The sequence below is a fragment of the Pimephales promelas genome, chromosome 10 (genome assembly GCF_988280905.1).
Source record: "Pimephales promelas chromosome 10, fPimPro1.hap1.1, whole genome shotgun sequence".
In the NCBI taxonomy this organism is placed as follows: Eukaryota; Metazoa; Chordata; class Actinopteri; order Cypriniformes; family Leuciscidae; genus Pimephales; species Pimephales promelas.
Window position 1 is genome coordinate 36,263,596 of NC_142778.1, and position 23,986 is coordinate 36,287,581.

A 23,986-nucleotide genomic window follows, 5' to 3' on the forward strand; every position below is an offset into this window, starting at 1 on the left:
AAAAGGGTTGGAATTGGAAATAAACTGAAGAGTGAATGAAAAAGTCTTTGTTTTGTTTCTCTTCAGGCTGAATAATACCAGTATTACAGCAGAAGGTTGTGCTGCTCTGACTTCAGCGATTAATTCAAACCCTTCAAACCTGATAGAGCTGGATCTGAGTGAGAATAAACTCGAAAACTCTGGAATAAAGAAGATCTGTGTTCTGTTGGAGAATACACAATGCAGATTGCAGAAACTGAAGTGTGTATTTTCATTTATCTACATTTCTGCATGATAATGTACTTTTTGTGTGTGTAAATGTCTATTTAATCTGTTGCTTATATGTGCGGTCAGATTTGTGCTTATATTAAAATAAAAATATTGGTACATATTCACAATGCTTTAAAATATATATATATATATATATATATATATATAAAATATGTATATTATAACTTAGTGTTTTTTATGATTTAAATAATGTCTTCTCACTTTATGCATGTGTTTTGCTCATGTAGTGTAGATCACTTAGTGCTGAACAGCTTCTTTCATACACAGACTCTCAGACTGCAGTATCAGAGAAGAAGGTTATAAAGCTCTGGCTTCAGCTCTGAGATCAAACCCTTCACACCTGATAGAGCTGGATCTCACAGGAAATGATCCTGGACAATCAGGAGTGAAGGAGATCGATGATCTACTACAGGATGAACGCTGTAAATTAAAGACCATCAGGTGATAAACGAGACAATAACCATAATTATGATTTTAACCAGATATTACACAACTCTTTACATTAATACTATACTGGACTAGAGGTGTAAAATATATCAGTGGCCCAGATATAATTGGCCGATCACTGGTAAAATAGAATTTTCACTACACTCTAAAAAATGCTTTTTTATTTTAACCTAATTTTGGGTCAAAAATGGACGAACCCAATTTTTTTATTAAAAAATGCAATTTATAAATTTAATCCAACAGGATTTTTTAGACTGTATTATTTCCACTAATAAGTAGTTTTGTTATATTTTTGTACTGCATATAATTTCTGAATATGATTTAGTGTATTTGTCAGGCGGTGTCGTATGTATTTGGACACATTATCATATCACATAATTTTCTGTTAGTATTAGAAAATGCTTGTACTTCTCTGTTTAGTTAATCATTCAGTGACTCAGGAAGATGTAAAAGGCATAAAATTAGAATATTATCTGATTTGTAATTATATTTCCTGTAGGTTTTTGAAAAGTTCTGCTGCACAGGAAGCGTGTGACCATCTCACTAAAGTTCTGGGTAAAAGTCCATTATTACTGACAGAACTGGATCTGAGTGAAGATAAATTAGGAGATCTGGATGGAGAGAAGATCTCTGCTCTCTTGATGGACTCCCATAGCAAAGTGGAGAAAATCAAGTGAGTCAATGTGATCTTATTCCTTATAACAGCTGTTTGTTCTGTATTATAAAAGACTGTCAGTCACATGTGTGAGCAGATATGAAGAACTGTTAATCTGATGTGTGTTGAATATGTTCTGAATAATAGATTATGGTGTTTCTGTGTTTAGGCTGAATAATTGTGATCAGACAGAGAAAAGCTGTTCAGTTCTAGCTACTGTTCTCTCCTCTAAAACCGTCCTGAAAGAGCTGAACCTGAACAACAGCCGTCTGCTGGACTCAGGAGTCAAACAGATCTGTGAGGGACTGAAGAAGCCTGTCTGTGAACTAGAGATACTCAAGTGAGTACATTTCACCTTCAGCTACACTCAACACCACAACACTTGCTTATCAGTTTATTTGAGTCCACTCACCAGAAGTGAGGAAAAATCTAAGAACAGTTTTTAAAATTTAGTTTTGTAGTAATAAAATATGAACAAATAAATAGCAAACAGTGGCACAATACATAAAAAATAAAAAGACAAATATAACAAACACGGCTTTATGTTTTTCAGGTGCTAATGCTTACAACTAAATTTACAAAAGTTATTGAGTCAAGAGCAGGGGAGGGGTTTTTGATTAAAATGATAGCAGCAGGTTTATTAAGCTGCTGTCACTTACGAGCGAATACTAATCCAATATACTGTTACACAACATTCCTTTTTTCTCAAGTATTTACAGTTCAAAACTGACTGTATTTCCAGCCGTGTTCATTTTAGTTCTAGTGTTCATTCTAAGTTTTAATGTTCTGTAGACTCTCAGACTGCCGTATCACAGAAGAAGGTTATAAAGCTCTGGCTTCAGCTCTGAAATCAAACCCTTCACACCTGATAGAGCTGGATCTCACAGGAAATGATCCTGGACAATCAGGAGTGGAAGAACTCATTAATGTACAGAAGATTTTTTGCCATTCACTGAAAACACTGAGGTGAGTGTTTGCTACAAATTAAACTGCAATAGTTTTAAGATTTTATCTCAAAGTGAATTAAACCATGAAACTATATTTCTGCACTTACTTAAGTCAATATTCTTCTACCTCCTCTGTGTCGTGTACAGTTGTGAAATATCAATGTACTGTCTTTGTTTCTAGGTTATTACAAAGTCCTGATGCAGACGAAGCCTGTCAGTATGTCAGAGATAATTTGGGTAAAAATCCGTTATTCCTGAGTGAGCTGAATCTGAGTGAACGTAAACTAGGAGACACACGAGTGAATCAGATCGCTGCTCTCCTGCAGGATAAACACTGTGAAATCGACACACTGATGTGAGTAATGTGTTCATATGTTATTGTAAATTTAAAGTGTCTCAAAGAAATCGGGTGACAAACACTGTAAGGCAGAGTGTCATACGGCCGACTGAATACGGTCTACAGATTTGTCTAATCTGGCCAGGGGGATGATTTGAACAATGATAAAAATAGAGATGCACTGCTCCACTGACCATAAATCTAAACTTTTTTTTTAAATTTATTTTTTATTTTTGCCGATCTCTATTCCAGACCTGCAAATAAACAGCTTGTGTAAAACATACACAATTTGTGCCTCCGTTAACACAGGCACACATAGGGATGGGAATTGATAAGATTTTATCGATATCGATGCCACTAACGATTCTGCTTATCGATCCGATTCTTTAACGATTCTCTTATCGATTCCTGATAGCACTGTGTGGGAAAAAGTAGTCATATGCTTTTTTGGGGGAAAGAAACAATTGGTTTTATTTGTTTTAAACCTTACACTTGACTAAGTAAACTGTACTTTTGATGTATTTTATATAATAAATGAAACCTTATGAGTTCAGTTCAGTGTTGAGTTCAGTTCAGTGTTGGGAGATCAGTTCAGTTGTTTTAACCATTCATTAAAACGAATCGGTTCAAATGAGTCATTAGTTCGCGAATTGAACGTGTCATTATCAGACGTGTGCGCGTTCCGACACAAGATGTGTGTCATCACAGAAAACATTTCATCTTTTGGTCGTTTTTTCCGTTTATTTGAAGTGTGGTTTATGTCAGCTAAATGTGCGGACCGCTTTTCAGAGAAGATAAGGCAACGTAGACCTATTTCAGCACAATTCACACCCAGCGGTAATTCAGGAAAAACAAAACTCCGAATGCTACACATGAAACTTTAGTCTCCCGACCTTACTATTGTGTCGATTATTTTGATTAATATGTGCGAGGGAGAAAGAGAGAGCAAGACAGCGCTTAGTTTTGAGCAGTGAAGCCAGAGAGAGGTGCGCGCGCGCACGACCGGGGCTCTCTCTCTCCCTGCTCGTTCAGTTTAACACGAGCCCTGTCACGAGCACAGCGGTTCATAACTACAGAGAGAGACAATTTTACCGGTACTCACCGATCAAATAAGGCTTTGGTGGTACAAAAAAAAAATCGCTTTGGACGCCGTGCTGGTGCTTAATAAAGGACAAAGGGACAGTTGTTAGTTCACTGTCTGAAGCCTACATACTGGTTGACTCAGAGCAGGAGCATCGATAAGAGGAATCGTTAACGTCGAGCGCATACAATATCGATGGATCGTAAAATTTAGAACCGGTTCTCGAGTGGAACCGGTTTTCGATTCCCATCCCTAGGCACACACTCAATACAGACTGAATGAAGTTGTAGTTTGTATGGTTAATATTAATGTAATTGTCAGCACACTAAGGTTTAAAAAAAGTAATTTGGCCCATCTGGCCCTTAACCTAAAATTAATTTGACACCACTGCTTTTGCGCCGCGTAGTTAGTTATAGGAACTCAGTTATAGGAACTAGTCACCAGGGCGGTCCCCTGAGAATTAATATTCCCCTGGGGTAATTGTCCTGTTTGCATCCACACCGCCAGTTGGAACTCAGTGATGTAAGCTTGCCGTAAGTATAAGTAAACTGTGTTTAAACATCTTTTAAAAATATTGACTATCTGTGTTTCTCATGTATATTCAGCCAGTCAGTGTAAACTTACATCACTATAGTACATATAGTGCTGGTTTAGACCATACTCTGAGCCAGGCACGTACACACATAGACATCAAAGGGGGCTTGAACACCTGCCCTTTTTATTCCTGGAGAGAAAGTGCCCTTTTTCTGGGGTGCTTTTTTATTTTATTTTTTAAGAAAATACATATTACTATTTGCGCACAGTTTCCCTGCCAAACAAATATATTTAATGCATAGTGTCTCTAAATATCAGGTCAGGAATTCTGAAGCGCCGAGTAAACGCGTCACCTCTAGTGAGCTCGCGCTGCCGTTTGGACTTTGAGCCGAGCGGATAAACAGTGCGTGAGGTGCGCGCTTCAAATGAGTTTCGTTGTGCTTTTGCCACATAAACATTATCGAACGTTTAATCGAACTCTATATTGATATCGAGTATTGACGATAACTTGATATCGTTTTATCAGGAAAAATTGTATAGTGATAATAATGAATGATTAAGACGTGGCTAAATGTAATTTATGGCATTGTATGGAAAATCCGGACGCTTTTATGAATTTGTTATGGCCTAAAATTCTTATTATTAAAGTTAATGACTTGCATAGCTACATCAAGAGTCTTTCCCCTGAAGTTTAGAAATCTAAATTGGTGAATTTAGAAGAAATCTACAGATGCAAACAGAAACAAACTCGAAATATGTATTTTGAAGGTTTTATTTGATGATACAGTTCTCCCTCAAATGTGAAGTCCATGTCACCATCAGGTGTATCAAATATGTACTTGATTGACACACTGTGGCATGGTTTCCTTTGCTGCTCTATAAACCTATGTATACTAAGGAGACCATGATTTCTGTGTGAACTGATTATTTTGTAGACAACTTTTGAAAATTAAACTATTGTATGAGTTTGAGGAAGATAAAATTAATTAACTTTTTAAATATTTAAAAATATATATATTAGAGTTGTGTTAATATATATACTTTTTTGTTTAAAAAAGTAAAATAATTTTTTTTTTAAATTATGAAAAGTGCCCTTTTTTTCACTTGAGCCCCTGCCCCTCAAAATGTCTGTGCACGTCCCTGCTCTGAGCTAATTTAGTTAGTAATGTAAATGAGCCAGATTTAGCCGCACAGACTAATTTTCATCTGGAGTCCCTGGCAGGTGGTTTTAATAAACATTATTATAATGACATTTTATGCCTAAATATAGGGTGGAAATTAAAAATGTAAGGCTATTGGCAGTATTTTCTGATTTACAGGGTAACGAAAGGAGATATTCATAATCCCCTCTGAAAATGTCCTTTCATTGAAGATTTCAACAAAATGCAAAAATAATTTTCAACCTTGTTTTTTTCCAATGGTCCGATTTGTCACTACATAATATATGCAAATTAGTGCATATTTAATTGCATATAGCCTGATTAGCACATTTAAACATCAAATTAAAGAAAACTTAATTTTTTTTCTCCTATTCATGTGAGTAATCGGCTGGTAAAGTTTCATGGTGATATCTGTAAGTTATTTTTTTTTCCCTATTCACCTGCAGTGTCTCGCCTTAAAAGAAGTTCCTATAACTAAAATCATTCCTAGTTCCTGCAGTTGTAATTTTCTTGAAAAAAAAAAAAAAGATTCTAGTCAAATTAGTGTACTTTCCAAGCTGATAATGTAACATATAAACCCCATTAAATTTGTTTTTAAAAGCAAATGGCTTCACTGTCAGATTGCGGCAACATCCATAAGGATTGTTTGTGCTTTTGTCTTAGAGATTTATTAGTCTTAAAATACTTTGTGAAATACTCTTGAGCAAAAATTTTGGAGTCCTAAAATTATGAGGGACATGCCCATTATTTTTAAGAGTTTATTCTAAACTGGAAAGTTAGGAGCTACATTTATCCTTAAAGGGCACAATTATGCAAAATTCACATTTATTCAATTATATCATTCCATGAGATGAGATTGTCCTGACACTGAGCGCAATCTCTTGAAGCTCCGCCCCCTGTGCCGTGCAGCAGCAGCTCGTTTGCATTTAAAGGGACACACAAACGGCGTGTTTTTCCGAGTCCCAAAAAGTTACAATTTAAACATGCTGTAAAAAATGATTTGTTGGGTATTTTGAGCTAAAACTTCACATACACACTCTGGGGACATCAGAGACTTATTTTACATCTTTTGAAAATGGACATAATAGGTCCCTTTAAGATGTGAATACGGCCCCAGATCTCTGCCATACAGAAAATGTATGGCTCATCATGAAAAGGAGAATCAGAGATCAACAACCATGGACTGTTGAGTGGCTAAAGTCTTCTATCAAGCGAGATTAGGCTAAAATTCCACTTTTATAACTGTAATTCCTAAAAAGTTAAAACGTTTGTTTAAAGTCCCCGTGAAATCAAAATTGAACCTATTTATTTTGTTAGCGCATATTACTAGTCTTGTGGTGAACAATTAATCCGTGCAAGTGAATATATATTAAAAAAATGTTTTACCTTAGTAATCTTTAATCAAAATCTGAAAAGTTACTTCCGGTCTGGAACGGTTTCTTTTTCTGATGATGTAGGTTTCACAGTTTGGGTTGGGAAACGCTTAACCACTCCCCTCAAACCGTTAGTCTGCTATAAACGAGAGATGGAGAGGAGGAGCGCTAGAGTAAAACCCTGCCCTCTGTTCAATATTCCGTTTCACTTGGAAATACGTCACAGCACTGGAGAAAAGTCGTTTGCAACTTCCGGTTCACGGGGACTTTAAAGGAAAGATGATGTTACACTGTGGTAAACATGCCTCAGTCCCAACATGTTTAGAGTGTGATGCAGCCGTAATTTTTTTAAATTTATTTTCAAAACACAATTAAGTTGGTCAGTGAAAACATTGGAAACCTTTTCTGTGAACTTAAAGGTTAGTTAAATAAAGGTTAAATAAAAGTAAGAAATCACAGACTGTTGGTTTTTATTGCATTTTACAAAATGTATCAACTTGTGAGTTTGAAATGTGTTTGTAAATTCTGCCTCTTCTGTTCATGATTTTAGGCTGCGTAAGTGTGGTCTAACAGAGGAAAGCTGTTCAGCTCTCGCTACAGTCCTGAGATCAAACTCCAGTCTGAAAGAGCTTGACATCAGCAACAATAATCTGCAGGATTCAGGAGTGAAGAAACTCCAGCACGGATTAGAAAATACAGACTGTACACTGCAGAAACTCAGGTGAGTTCAATGAGCTATTGTTTGATTCCACTTAACTTTTAAATGTTTGGACGTTTGAATGTTTTATTTTTTATTTTTTTTCATTGTACAATTTATGTTTTAACAGCAGTGTTGGGGAAGATACTGTAGTTTGACAAGCTACTCAAAGTTAAAGTAAAGTTACTTTCAAGCTTGTAGCTACTCTACAAGTTTCTATTAAAAAGTAGCTACATTGAACCTTCTTTTTTTACAATGACATTGTTACAAATAACTGAATATTTGTTTATGAAGAATGTTATCTCAAACTTGCTGTCAAAGTGAAAAATTGCTACAAATGTTACATCAATACAAGAACAAAATGTATGCAAACTCAAACTGGATACACAGGAGTAATCAAAATAATCAAAAATACAGATTAAACTCACAGCACATGTGGCTATTCACTGTGGAAAGAGTCATCATGAGCTGCTCACACTTTACTTGAAATCCCACCGCAACCATCCTTTGCCAAGTAATGAGCACACTATTATATTACAATTTTGTTTCAGTTCAATTAGTGATCTTTTAGGTTCATTACAAAACTAACAGGACAGATTAGTCTATGGTGATTCATTATTGTAATTAAAATAGAAATACACATTTGATATAGAGTGCAATAAAGCAGGATAAGTAGAAACATTTAAAAAAAAAACTATTATTCACCCTCCATATGCTCTTTAAGTCTTTAATGTAAACTCCATTTTAAACTTTGGTTTGCATAAATTACCGTCGATTCACGTGAAATATCCATTCCTGTATATCCTTTTTACAATCATCAGACAATCTCTTATCGGTTGTGTAGTCGCAAAATTCATGATGTAACAACAGATTGCGGTAATGAGCAAATGTAGTTTGTTATCTAATAAGAAGACGATTCTGCGCTGCTTTAATGCGTTAGAGGCTCATAATGGAATGTAGCTTTCAGTCGCGCTACACAGATACTCAGAAAGAGTAGCTAGCAACTGGAAAAGCTACAATGTTTTAAACCTAGCTGAGCTACTGTCCAGCTACTAAAAAATGTAGTTATGTTAATAGCATTGTTACTTTTACTTTATTTAGCAACTCCCAAACAGTTTAACAGTATGAAATATGTTTAAATATATTACTCATAAAATAACAATATTCAAATTTCCTTTTTTCCAGACTCTCAGACTGCGGTATCAGAGAAGAAGGTTATAAAGCTCTGGCTTCAGCTTTGAGATCAAACCCTTCACACCTGATAGAGCTGGATCTCACAGGAAATGATCCTGGACAATCAGGAGTGAAGGAGCTCGATGATCTACTACAGGATAAGAAGTGTTCACTCAAAACACTGAGGTGAGACGTGATGAAATATTACAAAATAAATATGCATGCTAAATAATCATGCAAAATATAATTTCAGTAATACAATAAGTTTTTCAGTGGGGGTTACCCACTGAATTGCAACCCTCTACGCACACCTTGGCAATAGAATCGCCATTTGCTAGTCATTTTTTAGTTTACTCGCCAGACTGATATAATATATATATATATATATATATATATATATATACATATATATATATATATATATATATATATATATACATATATATATACGTATATATATATATATATATATATATACATATATATATATATATATATATACGTGTATATATATATACGTATATCCATACAATGCTTGTCTTTGTAAAATGGCACAGTTTTTTAAATATCTGAACGTACACTCTTAACATCAGTCAATCAAGCATTATTTAATGATAGAACTTTAGTAATTAGAACTAAAACTTGGTAACCATGAATGCAAGTTTGTCATTTTAACTGAAATTAGGGCTGGTTGTGGTGCATAATATATTGTTGGTCATTTAGTGTAAAACAATATACAATACACTAAGGATTGATGAGCTGCTGGGTTCATGAAATTAATCACATTGTCAGTGTTCGCTCGAACTGATTTGCTGAAATCAAAATATAATAGATGAGCGCCAGCTAATCAGATAGCCGTTCGCGCATTAGTGTGTCTCTCTCTCTCTCTGTGTGTGAGAAACAGTGCTCTCACCAAAGTGATGGCGAGTCATGCGTCTTCACACTATAGTTTTTGTTATGTCTAATACAGGTAGGCTGCGCACAGAGCCATTAAAAAAAAAACATTTAATGTCTCTGACTGCGCATCCATTGAACTGAAATGAAATATTATAGACGGAGAGCGATACTCTCAAGTAGGGCTGCACGATTTGGGCCAAAATGATAATCACAATTATTTTGATCAATATTGAGATCACGATTAATTATCACGATTATTTGTTGATTTTAACCAAAACTAATTTTATTGTCACATAGGCTTATTATAACTGCTTTCACATCCATATTGTGCTACATTCCTGCTAATGTACAACTATGTGCATGAAAATAAAATAGGTCCTCTTATTCACCAACATTCAGTGCATCTCCTTAATGAATAAAGAAAAATAAAGAAAATAATTAATAAAATGTAGCCAAACTTTAATAGGGCACTATTTTACATTTACATTTGTGTAAATATATTTTAGAAAGCAAAATATAAACTTGCATTATACCTGCATAATGGATGTGAATAAACCACGCAAAATATACAATCAATAAAAAACAAATATTCCATAACAGAATGTAACCAAATGAGAACAGAACTATGCATGGAAGTTTAATTAATGGATGAATTTCAGTCATTGTTATTTGGCGCTTAAGAAATGTAAAATGTTGTGGTACAATGTCAGTGATTAGTTGTGAAATCTTACTGCATAAATTGAATCTATTTAATCCTCTATATGAAAGTTTTATGTGATTGAATTATTTCTATTTATTAAACAATAATTCAAAACAAGACGTTTGTATTAGGCCTAGGCCTACTGATTATTGGAGTCCATTAATCGAACTTTCATGCCTCTTATATAGTAATATATTACTATGTAGTATTTACCAATTCATTAATGCAATTTACTAATGCTCACACTCGGTCTCACGTTCATTGTCACTCATTCTCTCTCGCGCGCAGACACAATCAGTATCTTTCGCACGTAGAGACACTCGCGCACTTTCGAGCGCTCTTCGTCTTTTTCGTGCACTGTCGCTCGTGCGCAGAGCCGCAGACACACTCGTCTCTCTTGCGCACTGGGGCTCATGGATGCACGTGATCAGATAAGTGGTTTACGGAGCGCTAGATTGGCTTTGCAAAAAAAAAAAAAACGCATTTTAAATATTGCTCGATCACGCGAATTTGATTGTGAGAAGCCAAAATCGTGATCGTGATTAAAATTCGATCAATCGTGTAGCCCTACAAGCGCTCATATATATTATCAATTGCAATTGTCAATTAGTCGCAGATGCGAGTGATTTACTCCAGTGTTGAATTGTACTGATGGTATTCAGTAGTATGGTATTAAATGTTTCTGAAACTGTAGTTTAATGCTATCAAGCCCAGGTTCACTGTATCACTGTATCTCTCTACAGCAGTTCTGTGAGTCTCCAGATCTTCACAAAAATGCCACAAGCCATTTCTCTCTGTGCTGATGTTTCTCACATATTTCTTAAAGTCATAAATACATTTAAATTTCATCTTTCCTTCTGCAGGATTTTGAGAAATCCTGCTGCAGATGAAGCCTGTCAGTATGTGAGTGGAATTGTGGGTAAAAACCCGTTACTCCTGAGAGAACTGAATCTGAGTGGACACAAACTTGAAGACACACGAGTGAATCAGATCGCTGCTCTACTGCAGGATAAACACTGTAAACTCAACACACTGACGTGAGTATTTTGTTTTAGGGACATAAAATTTTGCATTATTTTAATATTTTTACAGTAGTGGATAACACCATTTCCTCATTTGTTTGAGTCAGTTTTTCTCTCAGCAGCTACAATAATGTTATTTATTAAGATGTAGTAAACAATTAAAAACATACTCATTTAGATAAAAATTACTTAAGATGTTTTACATTGAAAAATGTGCAATGCAATAGTTTCACTGTAATGTCATAGACTACCAGTAAAAGAGAATAATAGATCAGAACTAAATAAACTAAAACATTTATATATTTTAGTCATGCATTGGATAAACGATATACAATATATTGGCCCATTCAAATCGCCAATTTATAGCAACTTTTGCCAGCGCCTCACAAGCTCAGCTTCTTGTTCATCTCACCAGAAGACTCACAGCAGTGGAGTAGTGCGTTCTCAATCGCAGCTTGTGATTCGGTCCGCTGAAGAGTTGTTCCAGCGGTGACAAGTCAACAGTCTAAAGAAGAACTATTCAGTGTAGTTGCCGTTCGATGGCGCTTTATAAAGACAGACCGCTAACTGCTATTCACGCACGTGAACACTGTTGCAACGGCTGTTTTTTCTATTCTTTCTTCTGATCTCCTGCGCCGCCACAGTTTGAGATCCACTGCCCTAACTGATTGACATTTCTGAAATGGAAATTGTCTTTTCTCTTTGTGTCTTCAGTCTGTGTGGATGCAATATTACAGAGAATCAGTTACACACCCTGACTTCGGCTCTATTTCCAAACCTTTCACACCTGAGAGAGCTGGACCTCAGTGGGAATCAACTGACAAATGCAGGAGCAAAGCACTTATCTGCTGTACTGACAGATTCACGCTGTAAGCTGGAGAGACTGAGGTGAGGAACATTCACATACAAGAATCAAACTGTTTAAAATTACTTGAACACTACGCTATATACTTGTAAAACATATTCTCTTTAGTGTTCAGTGATCTGATTAAATAAACAATAGGGTCTACTGATCTACTGAAGAAACAACAGTGCAAACTGGAAAATCTACAGTCAGAATCATTATACTTTACAGCAGCTACAGTGTGATTAAAGTTTACTGTTTAGTGAAAGACAACTGGTGGAAATAGTGGGGAAAGAGGCTATTTTAATTCCTAAGACTATTTCTTTGTGTGTGTTTTTTTCTTTATCTTCAGATTGTGTAAATGCAGTATTAAAGAGATGCAGTGTAAAATCCTGACTTCAGCTCTGAAATCAAACCCATCACACCTGAGAGAGCTGGACCTCAGTGAGAATGAACCAGGAGACTCTGGATTTAAAAACCTCGGAGATCTACTGAAGAAACCACAATGCAAACTGGAAAAACTACAGTTAGTGTCATTATACTTTACAGCAGCTACAGTGTGATTAAAGTTTACTGTTTAGTTAAATACAACAGAGCTTAGGTTACATTTTTTATACTGTAGCATTTCACCTGAACTGCAACTGCATTCTCCTATTGGTCACACTTAATTTTAGGTGCCTAACTAACAAGTAATTGCATTGAATTTAATTTAATTTGATCCAATACAGATTTCAGTGTACTACTTGTGTGTGTGTGTTGTTCTGCAGAAATGTTATGCTATGCACAAGAGTTATGCTAGTTATGCTAGTCAAGAGTGTTTCATGTGTTTTAGTCTTCTGGTCAGTTTTCTATGTGGTAATTGGCTCTGCTTTCTTTCATTCCCTGCCTGTTAGTAGTGTTAGATTTTGGTGTTGCTGAGCGAGCAGTGATTTGGGTGGCTCGCCAATGTATTAGATTTCTCCAATACATAAAATAAGTAAGCTTGACCAGTTCTTGTGGGGAGAAGACTTTATTAAAGGTTTGTAGTGTAGCAGTCCTTCAGCAGCTGTGTTAGCATGATGTCGCCCTTCAACAAATCTTAACCCAAAGTTCTGTCTGAGGCCCCGTCCAAACTACTGCGTTTTCGTTTAAAAACGGTGAATTAAAACGAATACGATCTCCGTCCACACCAGCGTTTTGTCTGCGTATTAGAAACGATCTCCGTCCACATTAAAACGACTGAAAACGCGAATCACGTGACCATTCACCAACACTGGGCATGCGCGCGCCGGTGTAAACAGTGAATGACGAATCAGGGAAGGATATGTCATGACTGATAACACCCAATCATAGAGCCAAGCGTCAGCCTCTGCGTCAGCGTTTCTGAAGTTCTCCGTTTTGTCTCGTCCACACTAAAACGCCCTCCGGAGATTCAAAACGCAGCTGCAGCGTTTCTAAACTTCTCCGTTTTAGGTCTTCGTTTTTCCCGTTTTAGTGTGGACGGGAGGTGCAAACGTAGCAAAAGGTCTCCGTTTTTAAATGAAAACGCAGTAGTGTGGACGGGGCCTGAGAGACAGATGCCTATGGGCTACAAACAATAGAAACCTGTTAGGACCTCCCACAGAAGATCCATCTAACTTGTTAATCCACTCTGAGCAATGCTGATTCTTTTTATTCATTCACACCATCACTTTCTATGGGCCATGCATCTGAATGGGTCATTCATCTCTATTGGCCATTTGGAACACACATTTGCAGACACAGATGGGGTGGATTACATACGAAAATACAAAATCTATCAGTAGCCTATCCTAAGTTATGGAATAATTAGTCTTCAGTTCAGGTGTGGTTAGGGGCCGTTCTAATGTCATGTCTTTTGCCAGCTCAAGTTAAATATTTCAATGTAGACGCACGACAAACAAGCGTATAATAGAAGTGCACTCATTTTTTCCAGGCACAGCGAGACGCATTTTTTTCTGAATGCCGCAAGCACACCGCAAATCATGTGACAACAACCGATCAGCCTCACTCTGCCTTTCCGTAACAACATCGAAAGCTCAGCCAAACAGCTGATTATAGCTGTACAGGGCGGGTTTTTATTTCTCATCTCCATGAATACATCTAGTTGTAGAGCTAAAAATCAGTTTATCCTGACTTTTGCTGAAACTTCCTCGTCATCATGGATAGCGCAGTTCATGATTGCATAGAAAAGACAGTCACCACGGCAGCGCACGCTTTTTGGAAAGAAGGATGTAAACTCAAATTGGCATGGGGGGCAAAAGTCCACAGAAGATCACTGTAATCCACAAATAGAGAAGCGAAATAACACAAGGACTTTTACACAACTAACACCAGACAACCAGGGATTACCAAACTGAAAATATAATTAGGGAGACTATCAAATCATACTTGTTTGCTCATCTCTGGTGTTAAAGTGATCTTCTGTGGACTTTTGCCCCCCTGTGCCATTTTGAGTGAGTTTTGTGACTCGAACTGTGACATAAGCTGATATTCCACCATTGGGCCGAACAATTCTAAGAACAGTTCCAGTTGTATTTCCACTTGAGCCTGGTACGGTACGGCACGATTACTAACCGTTCTCGGCCCGGAATGATCAGCGCGGTTAGTTTACCGTGCTGGTAAAGTGTGTGTAGTGACGTCGCCACTCGAGATCCGTCACTTGGGACATTCTAAAACGCTTTACGTAAAAAAATGCTTAATGTGGCTTAACCCTCAGGTGCTCTTCGTTTCGGAGTCACACTTGTTATCTTCCGGGTCAAAAGTGACCGGACACCTAAAAATGAAACTTTCTCCATCCCAGTAAAACCAATGTAATTTATTTTTGTTCTATAATATTTATTCTTTTTAATTTAGTATTTTGAGAAAATTTAATTGAATTTATTAATATTTATGCAATATTTAGGGTTTATTTTTGCCATGGAAAAATATATATTTTTCTATATATATATATTATTTTTTTCAAAAAAATATTATTGCAGTATTTTAGTTTAATATAGAGTCTAGGCCTTCAGAAAAAAAATATTTTTTGAAGAAAATTAGCGCCATCTGGATACAGTATAGAGAAAAGGCGTAGAATCATGGTGTAACCACTAGATGGCATGTACAGCTCTCTATGGAGAGGCATGTGAATTCCCCAGCTGTTTATGAACACATTTTTTGTTGTTGTTGGTGGATTTGAATATATAGTTGAAACAATCTGAAAAACTATTTCTTATAAAAAAAAATTGACAAACAAAAATTCACAATTTTTTTTTTTCATTTTTTACAATTTCCCATTCATTTCCTATGGGGGTCATTTTTGACCAAAGACCACAAGTGTGACTATTTTTTAAGACCACTTAGCATGCTCAGATCATGACCTCAATATTTTTTGTGTTCACATACATAATGCCATAAAAGTCACCAAGTTTCGTAATTTTCTGAAGAAGCTGTGATTTTTAAATATTCAAAACAGATTTCTTTAATCACAATTTATTTGTGTTTTGTGTATAAAAGTGTGTGTTTGTGTGTGTGTGTGTAGGGGTGGGTATGTCTGTTTTGGACTCTTGATATTTTAGAGTGTCAGCCCTTCAATGCTGAGCACTTTTTTTCTGCATCGTGGCCGATTTGTAGATTGTACACACAAAAATTCAGAGAATTTTTTTTGTTTGTCAATTTCCCATTCATTTCCTTTGGGTTGTCATTTTTGACAGAAGAGCAAAAGTGTGTCTCATTTTTTTACGACCACTTAAATTGCTCGAATCATGACCTCAATTTTTTTCTGTGTTCACATACCCAATGCCATAAAAGTCACGTAAGTTTCGTAATTTTCTGAAGAAGCTGTGATTTTTAAATATTCAAAACAGATTTCTTTAATCACAATTTATTGGTGTTTTTGTGTATAAAAGTGTGTGTGTGGGGGTGGGTATGTCTGTTTTGCACTCTTGATGTTTTAGAGTGTCACCCCTTCAATGCTGAGCACTGTGTTTTTGTCAATTTCCCATTCATTTCCTATGGTCGGTCATTTTTGACGAAGAGCACAAGTGTGACTATTTTTTTTTACGACCACTTAGCCTGCTCGGATCATGACCTCAATTTTTTTGTGTGTTCACATACCCAATGCCATAAAAGTCACCAAGTTTCGTAACATTCCGATGAAGCTGTGATTTTTTTAAATTTCAAAACAGAAAATTTTTCGTTCAGAAATGACCGAAGAGCACCTGAGCGTTAATGCAGGCTACTAAGACGGTGATATTAAAAGACCAAACTCAGTAAACATCTTATTAATAAAGTTACTATGTACAGAAAAATTGAAGAGCCTATCTCTGGGAGGAAAATGCTTAACATGCAGCCTAATTAAACGCATTGCGTTCATACTCTGGGCTCTACTAAATTTGTCTGTACATAGTTTATTAGGCTACTTAATTAATATGATTTTTACAGAGTTTGGTCTTTTAAAATCACTGTCTTAGTACATTAGGCCACATTAAGTGTTTTTTTACGTTAAGCGTTTCAGAATGTCACTTGTCTGTTGCCATGCCTGGCTGCCAGTTTCTCTGTAGCTTGCATGGTGTCATAATTAGAGGAATTATTAACAAAAACTAATAAAAATTAATAGAAATTTCAGATCATCGTTCATAATGCAGCCGCTATTTACATCTCATAATCTGTAAACTCTCGCATTACCGAGGCAACGACTGACATTTGTATTACAGTCCAAAGAGCGCTGTTATCATCCCCGCAGTGGAAACAAAACCATATCCGTACCAGCTGGCCCGGGTCGGCACAGGGTGGAACGGTTAGACAAAAAGACCGTTCAGCTCGGCGGTGGAAGAGCGGCTATACACTCTATGACAGACTAAAGGCCCACTGTATCTATTTAACTCTTTACTGTCAGCGTTTTTGATCATTTTAAAGTTTCATATCCCTCAGAATATTATGGTGCATGAATGGTGATCATACATTATATCAAAATAAAGAACAGCCCCTCTGCTTTTGCAAAACAACAAGTAATTAGATTCTAGCTTTCTTATTTTATATGCTGATTAATGTTTGATGATCATGTTAGTTTGTTTATGTATAGTAAAAACATAAATCACTTGTTTCTGCTGCTTCTTTTGTATTAGAGATTCTGTACTCTTCCTTTCTGTAAAACTGTGAAGACATGGATTGCTCGAAAATTCTGGGGAACAATAGTGGGGAAAGAGAATAAGATGACATCATAGATCTAAGTCTGTCTTTCTCTGAGTTTTTGTGTGGTTTTTTTATCTTCAGATTGTGTACATGCAGTATTAAACAGAAGCAATGTGGCTTCCTGACTTCAGCTCTGAAATCAAACCCATCACACCTGAGAGAGCTGGACCTCAGTGGGAATGTACTAAAACACACAAGAGTGGAGCATTTTGTTGAGCTACTGAAGGATTCACGCTGTAACCTGGAGAGATTGAGGTCAGTATATTCACTTACAGCAAAGAAAATAGTGCTTTGGTGTTTAAATGAAACAAAATTAAATGTTTTTCCCATTTCTCCCATTGCAGGTTAAGAGGCTGTGAAATAACATCTGAAGATTGTTCTGCTGTAATTTTAGCTCTGAAATCAAACTCATCACACCTGAGAGAGCTGGACCTCAGTGGGAATCAACTAGGAGACTCTGGAGCTGACAGTTTTGCTGTTCTGCTGGGCAGTTTACAGTGCAAACTGGAAAAGCTACAGTTAGTATCATTATACTTTACAGCAGTTACAGTGTGATTAAAAAGTTCACTATTAGTTATTTTAAGACAACAGGGGCAGTCACATTGTTTATACTGTGTCTTTTGGTGTTTCCTTGTCTAATGAAAATAAGTACTGTGAGCTAATGGACTGATGGTTTTCTATCAGTAGAAAGTTTCACGTGCTGAAATCTGACAAACTGCAAAATGAGACCAAAGTGAGAACAGTCTAAATCTGTTAATAGATTATTCTGACGGAGTTAAATGTTTTTACAGCACTTATGGTACTTTTTACAAATTCTACTTTTATAAAAGATGTAAAAAAATACATGAAATGTATTTTATGAAATGTTTTTAAAGAGATCTTGTGTTTCTGTTAGCAGTTTTTTTTTTCATACAAATATAAAAATTATTTTCAAGTTTCAATTTAGCCAGAAACTGAAGTCTCCCTGGGGGCCGCCATTGGCTAGCAAGCCTTCACCTGCTGTTAGCATCCCATTGACTCCCATTCATTTTGGCGTCACTTTGACAGTGAATAACTTTACAGCTGAGGTGTTTAAAGACTCCATTTGTGAAGACTCTGTTTTTGTAAAAATAGGCTAACGATTGCATCATAACACGCGACTAAAGTAATTACCGTATAGACAGGAGGAGAAGCTTGCGGGTAATCAGGGGGATGTGGAGGCGTAAAGTCAAGGGAGAAGCCCACAGAGAGTTGTAAAGTTGCTCTTGCTGCTGATAGACAGCTCATACTCACTCTCTCAGTCTCTGTGAGATTCAGAAGGGAATGATTCAGATTCCTCTTGACACAGCTACTAGAAGACGTACAACTGTCAGACAGGTTGCTCACGTCACATCTCCGTCGTCAAGCTCTGTGTGTCTCTGCGCAGTCTCTCAGCCATCAGGAAGTGAGTGCTTCTAATGGGCTTCACTTTTCTCCATTGAAGTCTATGGGGTCGCTGTGTCCATTTCTTTTACTGTCTATGGAGTTCTCTCAATAAATAACAAAGTGCAGAATCGATGTAAGAGATTCATGTCGCAGTGTCGTCAGCTTCCTGATTTAATGGGAGTGTTTTTGAGAGCTTAAACTCGCGCTACCCAATATGGACAGCTTCCAATATGTATAGCCTCCAATAAGTAAAATTTGTATTAGTGACAGTAAACTACACAAAAATTACTTTAATTTGTGGTTTCTTCATTTTTCTCACGTTAAAAATCAGAAAATAGTCATTATATTTCTAATAAATTTGTTGATTCAGGTATTCAATTGGTTTTATATTGATTCTTTCTTAATGTACATTTAACTCACAGATGTTTTGAAGACGATTTAATTACTACCTGAGTTACTAGTTTCCTTCTAGTTATGCTCCTCTCATGGTTTATGGTTCTGTAATTGAGTTTCCATGTTTTTGTTGTTGTATTATATTGTATGACACATACTCATGGTGAATTTCCATATATTTGATCCATTGTTTCTCTGTCCTCAGTCTGAGTGGATGCAGTATTACAGAGAAACAGTGCCGTCTCCTGACTGAAGGAATGAGATCAAATCCTGCACACCTGAGAGAGCTGGACTTCAGTGGGAATCAAATAGAAAACAAAGGACTGCAGATCTTGTGTGACATACTGAAGAATCCAAAATGTAAACTGGAGATATTGAGGTCAGTAACTTTCACATACAAGAATCAAAATGCTGAAAATCACCTCTACATAAAACAATTTAACCAAATCACTTTCACTCAATATCTCATGAAGAGACTGAGTTTACATTATTTTTATAGAAAATAATTTTCTTTAGTGATGTGTTTTGAGATCTGATGAAAGCAGGGTCTTAAATAAACACCCACCAAGAACCAAGTGCTGGTCAGTTTTGGTGATGATTTCATAATGATTTAGCTTTATACTGTATGTGCACTGTGGCACAAGGACCCTCTGTCAGTCAGTAACGTCACAGTCTGGAAAAATGTTTAAGTATGATAAGATGATTTCAGTAAATAGCAGTGCTGCAAAGGACTTTTCTCCAGTGCTGTGACGTATTTCCATGTGAAACGGAATATTGAACAGAAGACAGGGTTTTACTCTAGCGCTCCTCCTCTCCATCTCTCGCTCATAGCAAACTAACGGTTTGAGGGGAGTGGTTAAACGTTTCCCCACCCAAGCCGTTAAACCTACATCATCAGAAAAAGACACCATTCCAGACCGGAAGTAACTTTTCAGATTTGGATTAAAGATTACCATGGAATTTCTTTATTTATATATATATATATATATATATATATATATACTTGCACTGAATATTTGTTCACCGCAAGACTAGTAATATGCGTTAAACAAAGTAAATAGGCTCAATTTTGATTCCACAGGGACTTGAAGTAAAGTAAAGAGTGTTTTTTTGTTTTTTACAATAATGTGTAATTTGATTAGCTGATAATAGTAATTAAATATTAGTAGACCAGATGTGAAGCAGGTGTGAAACATTTTCCGATCAGCCTCTTTATTCTGCAGCACTGGAGAATGCTGGGCTGAGTCGACACAGATTAAACGATTTTTCCTTGAATAGTTAGTGTAGCTTTGATGAGCAAATCAGGCAACTGAGTTTCTGTCAGATTTGATATTGATGTAAAATTCATGTTGGTGAATTTCTCTGCCAATGGAAGAAGTCTCACATTTATATTGAGGTGACTCTTTTTTTCCTGTAAAATTTTGAGTTGAAAGTTAAAAAAATGACAAATCTTCTTTCTCTTTCTAGGCTAAATGACTGTGGCATTACAGATGTTTCTTCTTTAACTCAGTGTTTGACAAACACAAAAGCACTGCAGTTTTTAAAAGAGCTTTATCTGAGTAATAACAACATCAGATCCTCCAAGCAGGAACTCATTGACGTGACACAAAACTCAAGCTGTAACCTGAGGTGAGCAAACATCCTTTTGATGCAGAAACACTAACAAACTTACGAATGCAAGTTTATATGTATTATATTTAAAATACAAATACAGGGTTTTGTCTGCACTTAAAACATTTTGGCTTCCACCAAAATTAATTTTTGTCCTGCCAAAGCTTTATTTGGTCATCTGTGATATCTGAAATAACTGATGCATCTCTGACAATGACATGGAGCATTTGATTTATCAGTTTAAGGTGATTAAAACCGTGTAAATAGAAATGCCTTATTTCATTGATCAAATATCTAATTTCATATTCTTCCCGTTTGTATGAAATGCCCTTTCAAAGAAACATTGGATTGATCTTAGTTGGACTATCGCTCCTCTGGCAACAGGTGCATAAGAGTTAGCATGTTATCTTAGCATAAAAACACAATCATTTATCACATTAATATCATGTTCTTGTTCAATATGACGTCAGTCGAATGTATAAAATAACTCCCTTCTCTGATCTGATGTGGCATCTTATGACAGAATAACAATCCTTTTCATTATAATAAAACGACACGCTTTATTCATATCAGATACACATTGTGTAAGTAGCTTTACATTTTACCCTATTCTTCTCCCAGTTCACCGGCCACTTACTTTCATGTATGTCGTGAGAAGTGGAGAAACTGACTAGCCTGGTTAAAACCAGACCATTCTCAGTTGTAAGGTTTAGATGTAGGGATAGTGTAAGGGGAGAGAATATACCGTTTTTTTACCGAATAAAAACAATTATTAAAACCGAGGAAAAATACTGAAATTTTGTTTAGAAATGTTTGTATAAGGTTTTGCTTAGGTGAAAGTGTGTATGCCAGATGATGTCAAATCAGTAACTAATCTGTTTACAGGAATACAATGTTAGTTTTAGTCTATTACACTTTGTACTTAATTGAAATATAATAATTCATTTGCAACTTTGTTCAACTCAACACTGATTATGTTCTCCTCTAATTCCTCCTCACAGCCTCACAGAGGAAGAAGACTGGGGTGTCGTAAAGATGATCAAAGGCATTGGTGGATGGCTTACTCAGTCTAAACCCGCGGATGAACCCGTGAAATCAACAGCACAAGAAAAGCCACCATCGGGTGAAAGATCCTCAGAAGGTTCCTGCTATTATACTGTAATAAATGAATACCATGTGTGTATGATGGTCATTTTAGTGCAATTTAATTCATAAATAGTAACACTGCAAAACCCACCGCTATTATGAATTCAAGCTTTTTATACCTGTATTGTATAGTTATGTTACGTCCTGTATTATAAGGGCGGTTGGACGTGGAGTTTTACTGATGTTAATAGGAAACCAGCCCCGGCCGACAGATCACCAAAGACACAAAATCTCTGATAAAGAGATTTTAAAAGTTTATTGGTGGAAAAGAAAATGCTAAGTTAAAGGATAATGGCTTCAGGGTGCCCCAAGGCCAAAATAATAAACAAAATAAACGTATAAACAAACATACTTAAATTACCTATTCAGGGAGTAACCAAAATACAAAATACCGGTAACTTCCCTAAATCCCTATAAATAAACAAATCAAGTCAATTAAATGGCAGGACACCCCTACGTTCCTAAATCATACAAAGTCGAAGTAACTCATCACCAACAAACAATCATAATAAAGTCTGAAGTTTTGGGATCTGTCGACGGGAGGAGGAATCCAGAGCTCTAAACGCCACGAGGCCAACGCCAGAATGAGCTCTCCATCTTCAAACAGCGCCGCCCTTTTAAATCCGGTGCATCAGAAGATCAGCCAATCAGGGTCCTCCAGCTGAAATCACTACTTGGCCCTGCACACATACACAGAACACCAACAACCCACACAACAAATACTGAGGATCGTAACAAGATATATTTAAACAGCTTTAAATAGCATTGCTTTATCAAATTAACAATGTATTATACTAGCTCTGTATTTTAGAAAGGATCAGAAATTAAATAATGCAGCATTAATAGAAACATACACACATTGTGAGTTATGTTGATGGGTTATTTGATGATTTAGTGTTCAAACAAGATGTTTTGCTTCTTTACAGGTAAAATGGAGGAGGGAGAAAACCCTGATCTCAGGTCAGCTGTGGATAAGCCTGATCTAAAGTCAGATGTGGATAAGCATGAAAATGGATCTTCAGTATAAGACTTTCATCATAATGATGTTGGGATTAAACTCCTCCATAATGAACCAATTAAAACATTGCTTATTGTAATTGTCAAATTTAACAATTAAATATATTAAATGATTTAAAGCCTAAAACTAAAATGTAATCATTGTATGATACATATGCAAAGATATTAATGATCTGTTTTACAAATATATTTTTCTTACATTTTATAAAAATATTTATTTTTATTAATACATTTTTATTTGTATGAAACTGTCTGCTTTGACTGATATACAGATAATGGCTGTTATCACACACCAGCCCAGACTAAGACTTAATATTTATTAAGCATTCATGTACCCATAATCCTCCACATTTTGAATTGTAGCTTTCGCATTCCCCGGTCTAGATATTCTATCTAATGCTTCTTGATCAGCAATTATAATTTTCTCATTTTCTATTGTATTTTATATTTATAAAATATGTCAGCATAATAAAATACATGTAAGGACTTGTTTATTTTGAGAAGTGAATTATTTAAATTTCCTTAATTGGAGTGTAACTGGTATTAAGATGCAACAGATGCAGAGATTACTATTATTTCTCAGACTCACCACTAGAGGTCAACACAATATCATCTGAAGAATAAGGTTTATAATAAAACATCATCATAACAGCCTACAAATAAAAAATAGTGTCAATTTTTTGCTCTTGTAGTTTTTGGTTGTAAACATATATCAACAATTATTAGAGAAAAACTTTCTTTTTTCAAAAGTTTCTTTCAGCAAGTCTGTCTTTTTTTTTTATATATAATTCTTGGTAAATATCAATGACCTTTTGTCAATATCTGATTAATGTGTGACCTACTGGAAATGATGCAAGTTCCTTTCTGCACAAGAGTCAAATTCAACTCAAACCTCACACACACACACACTCTATTCTACATTCATTTTAATCACTCATTACTCCATAAAAATACATTTAAATAAAAATGATACTAAATACAATAATCCTTATAAAGCATAATTATTTGAATAATATTGTGAAGCAAAATCTTACAATCATAAAGATTACGATATTATTCATTTGTTCCATCTTTGAGTTGATCTGAATCTCACACTTCAACTCGAG

At 35.8% G+C, this 23,986-nt stretch overlaps 1 protein-coding gene across 1 annotated transcript in view; it reads left to right on the forward strand.

Annotated features, from left to right (window-relative positions):
* LOC120487651 (uncharacterized) overlaps positions 1-23,363 on the forward strand; it is a 150,252-nt gene extending 126,889 nt beyond the window's left edge. The window contains exons 86-102 of the mRNA XM_089116627.1: positions 31-240; positions 538-711; positions 1,217-1,390; positions 1,542-1,712; positions 2,165-2,338; positions 2,501-2,674; positions 7,355-7,525; positions 8,687-8,860; positions 11,135-11,308; positions 12,008-12,181; positions 12,490-12,663; positions 17,391-17,564; positions 17,654-17,827; positions 19,312-19,485; positions 20,574-20,735; positions 21,719-21,858; positions 22,790-23,363. Of these exons, the coding sequence (XP_088972753.1) occupies positions 31-240; positions 538-711; positions 1,217-1,390; positions 1,542-1,712; positions 2,165-2,338; positions 2,501-2,674; positions 7,355-7,525; positions 8,687-8,860; positions 11,135-11,308; positions 12,008-12,181; positions 12,490-12,663; positions 17,391-17,564; positions 17,654-17,827; positions 19,312-19,485; positions 20,574-20,735; positions 21,719-21,858; positions 22,790-22,890 (2,869 nt within the window). The 3' untranslated portion in view covers positions 22,891-23,363. The remainder of the gene's footprint in view (positions 1-30; positions 241-537; positions 712-1,216; positions 1,391-1,541; positions 1,713-2,164; positions 2,339-2,500; positions 2,675-7,354; positions 7,526-8,686; positions 8,861-11,134; positions 11,309-12,007; positions 12,182-12,489; positions 12,664-17,390; positions 17,565-17,653; positions 17,828-19,311; positions 19,486-20,573; positions 20,736-21,718; positions 21,859-22,789) is intronic.
* Positions 23,364-23,986: the final 623 nt, after the last annotated feature.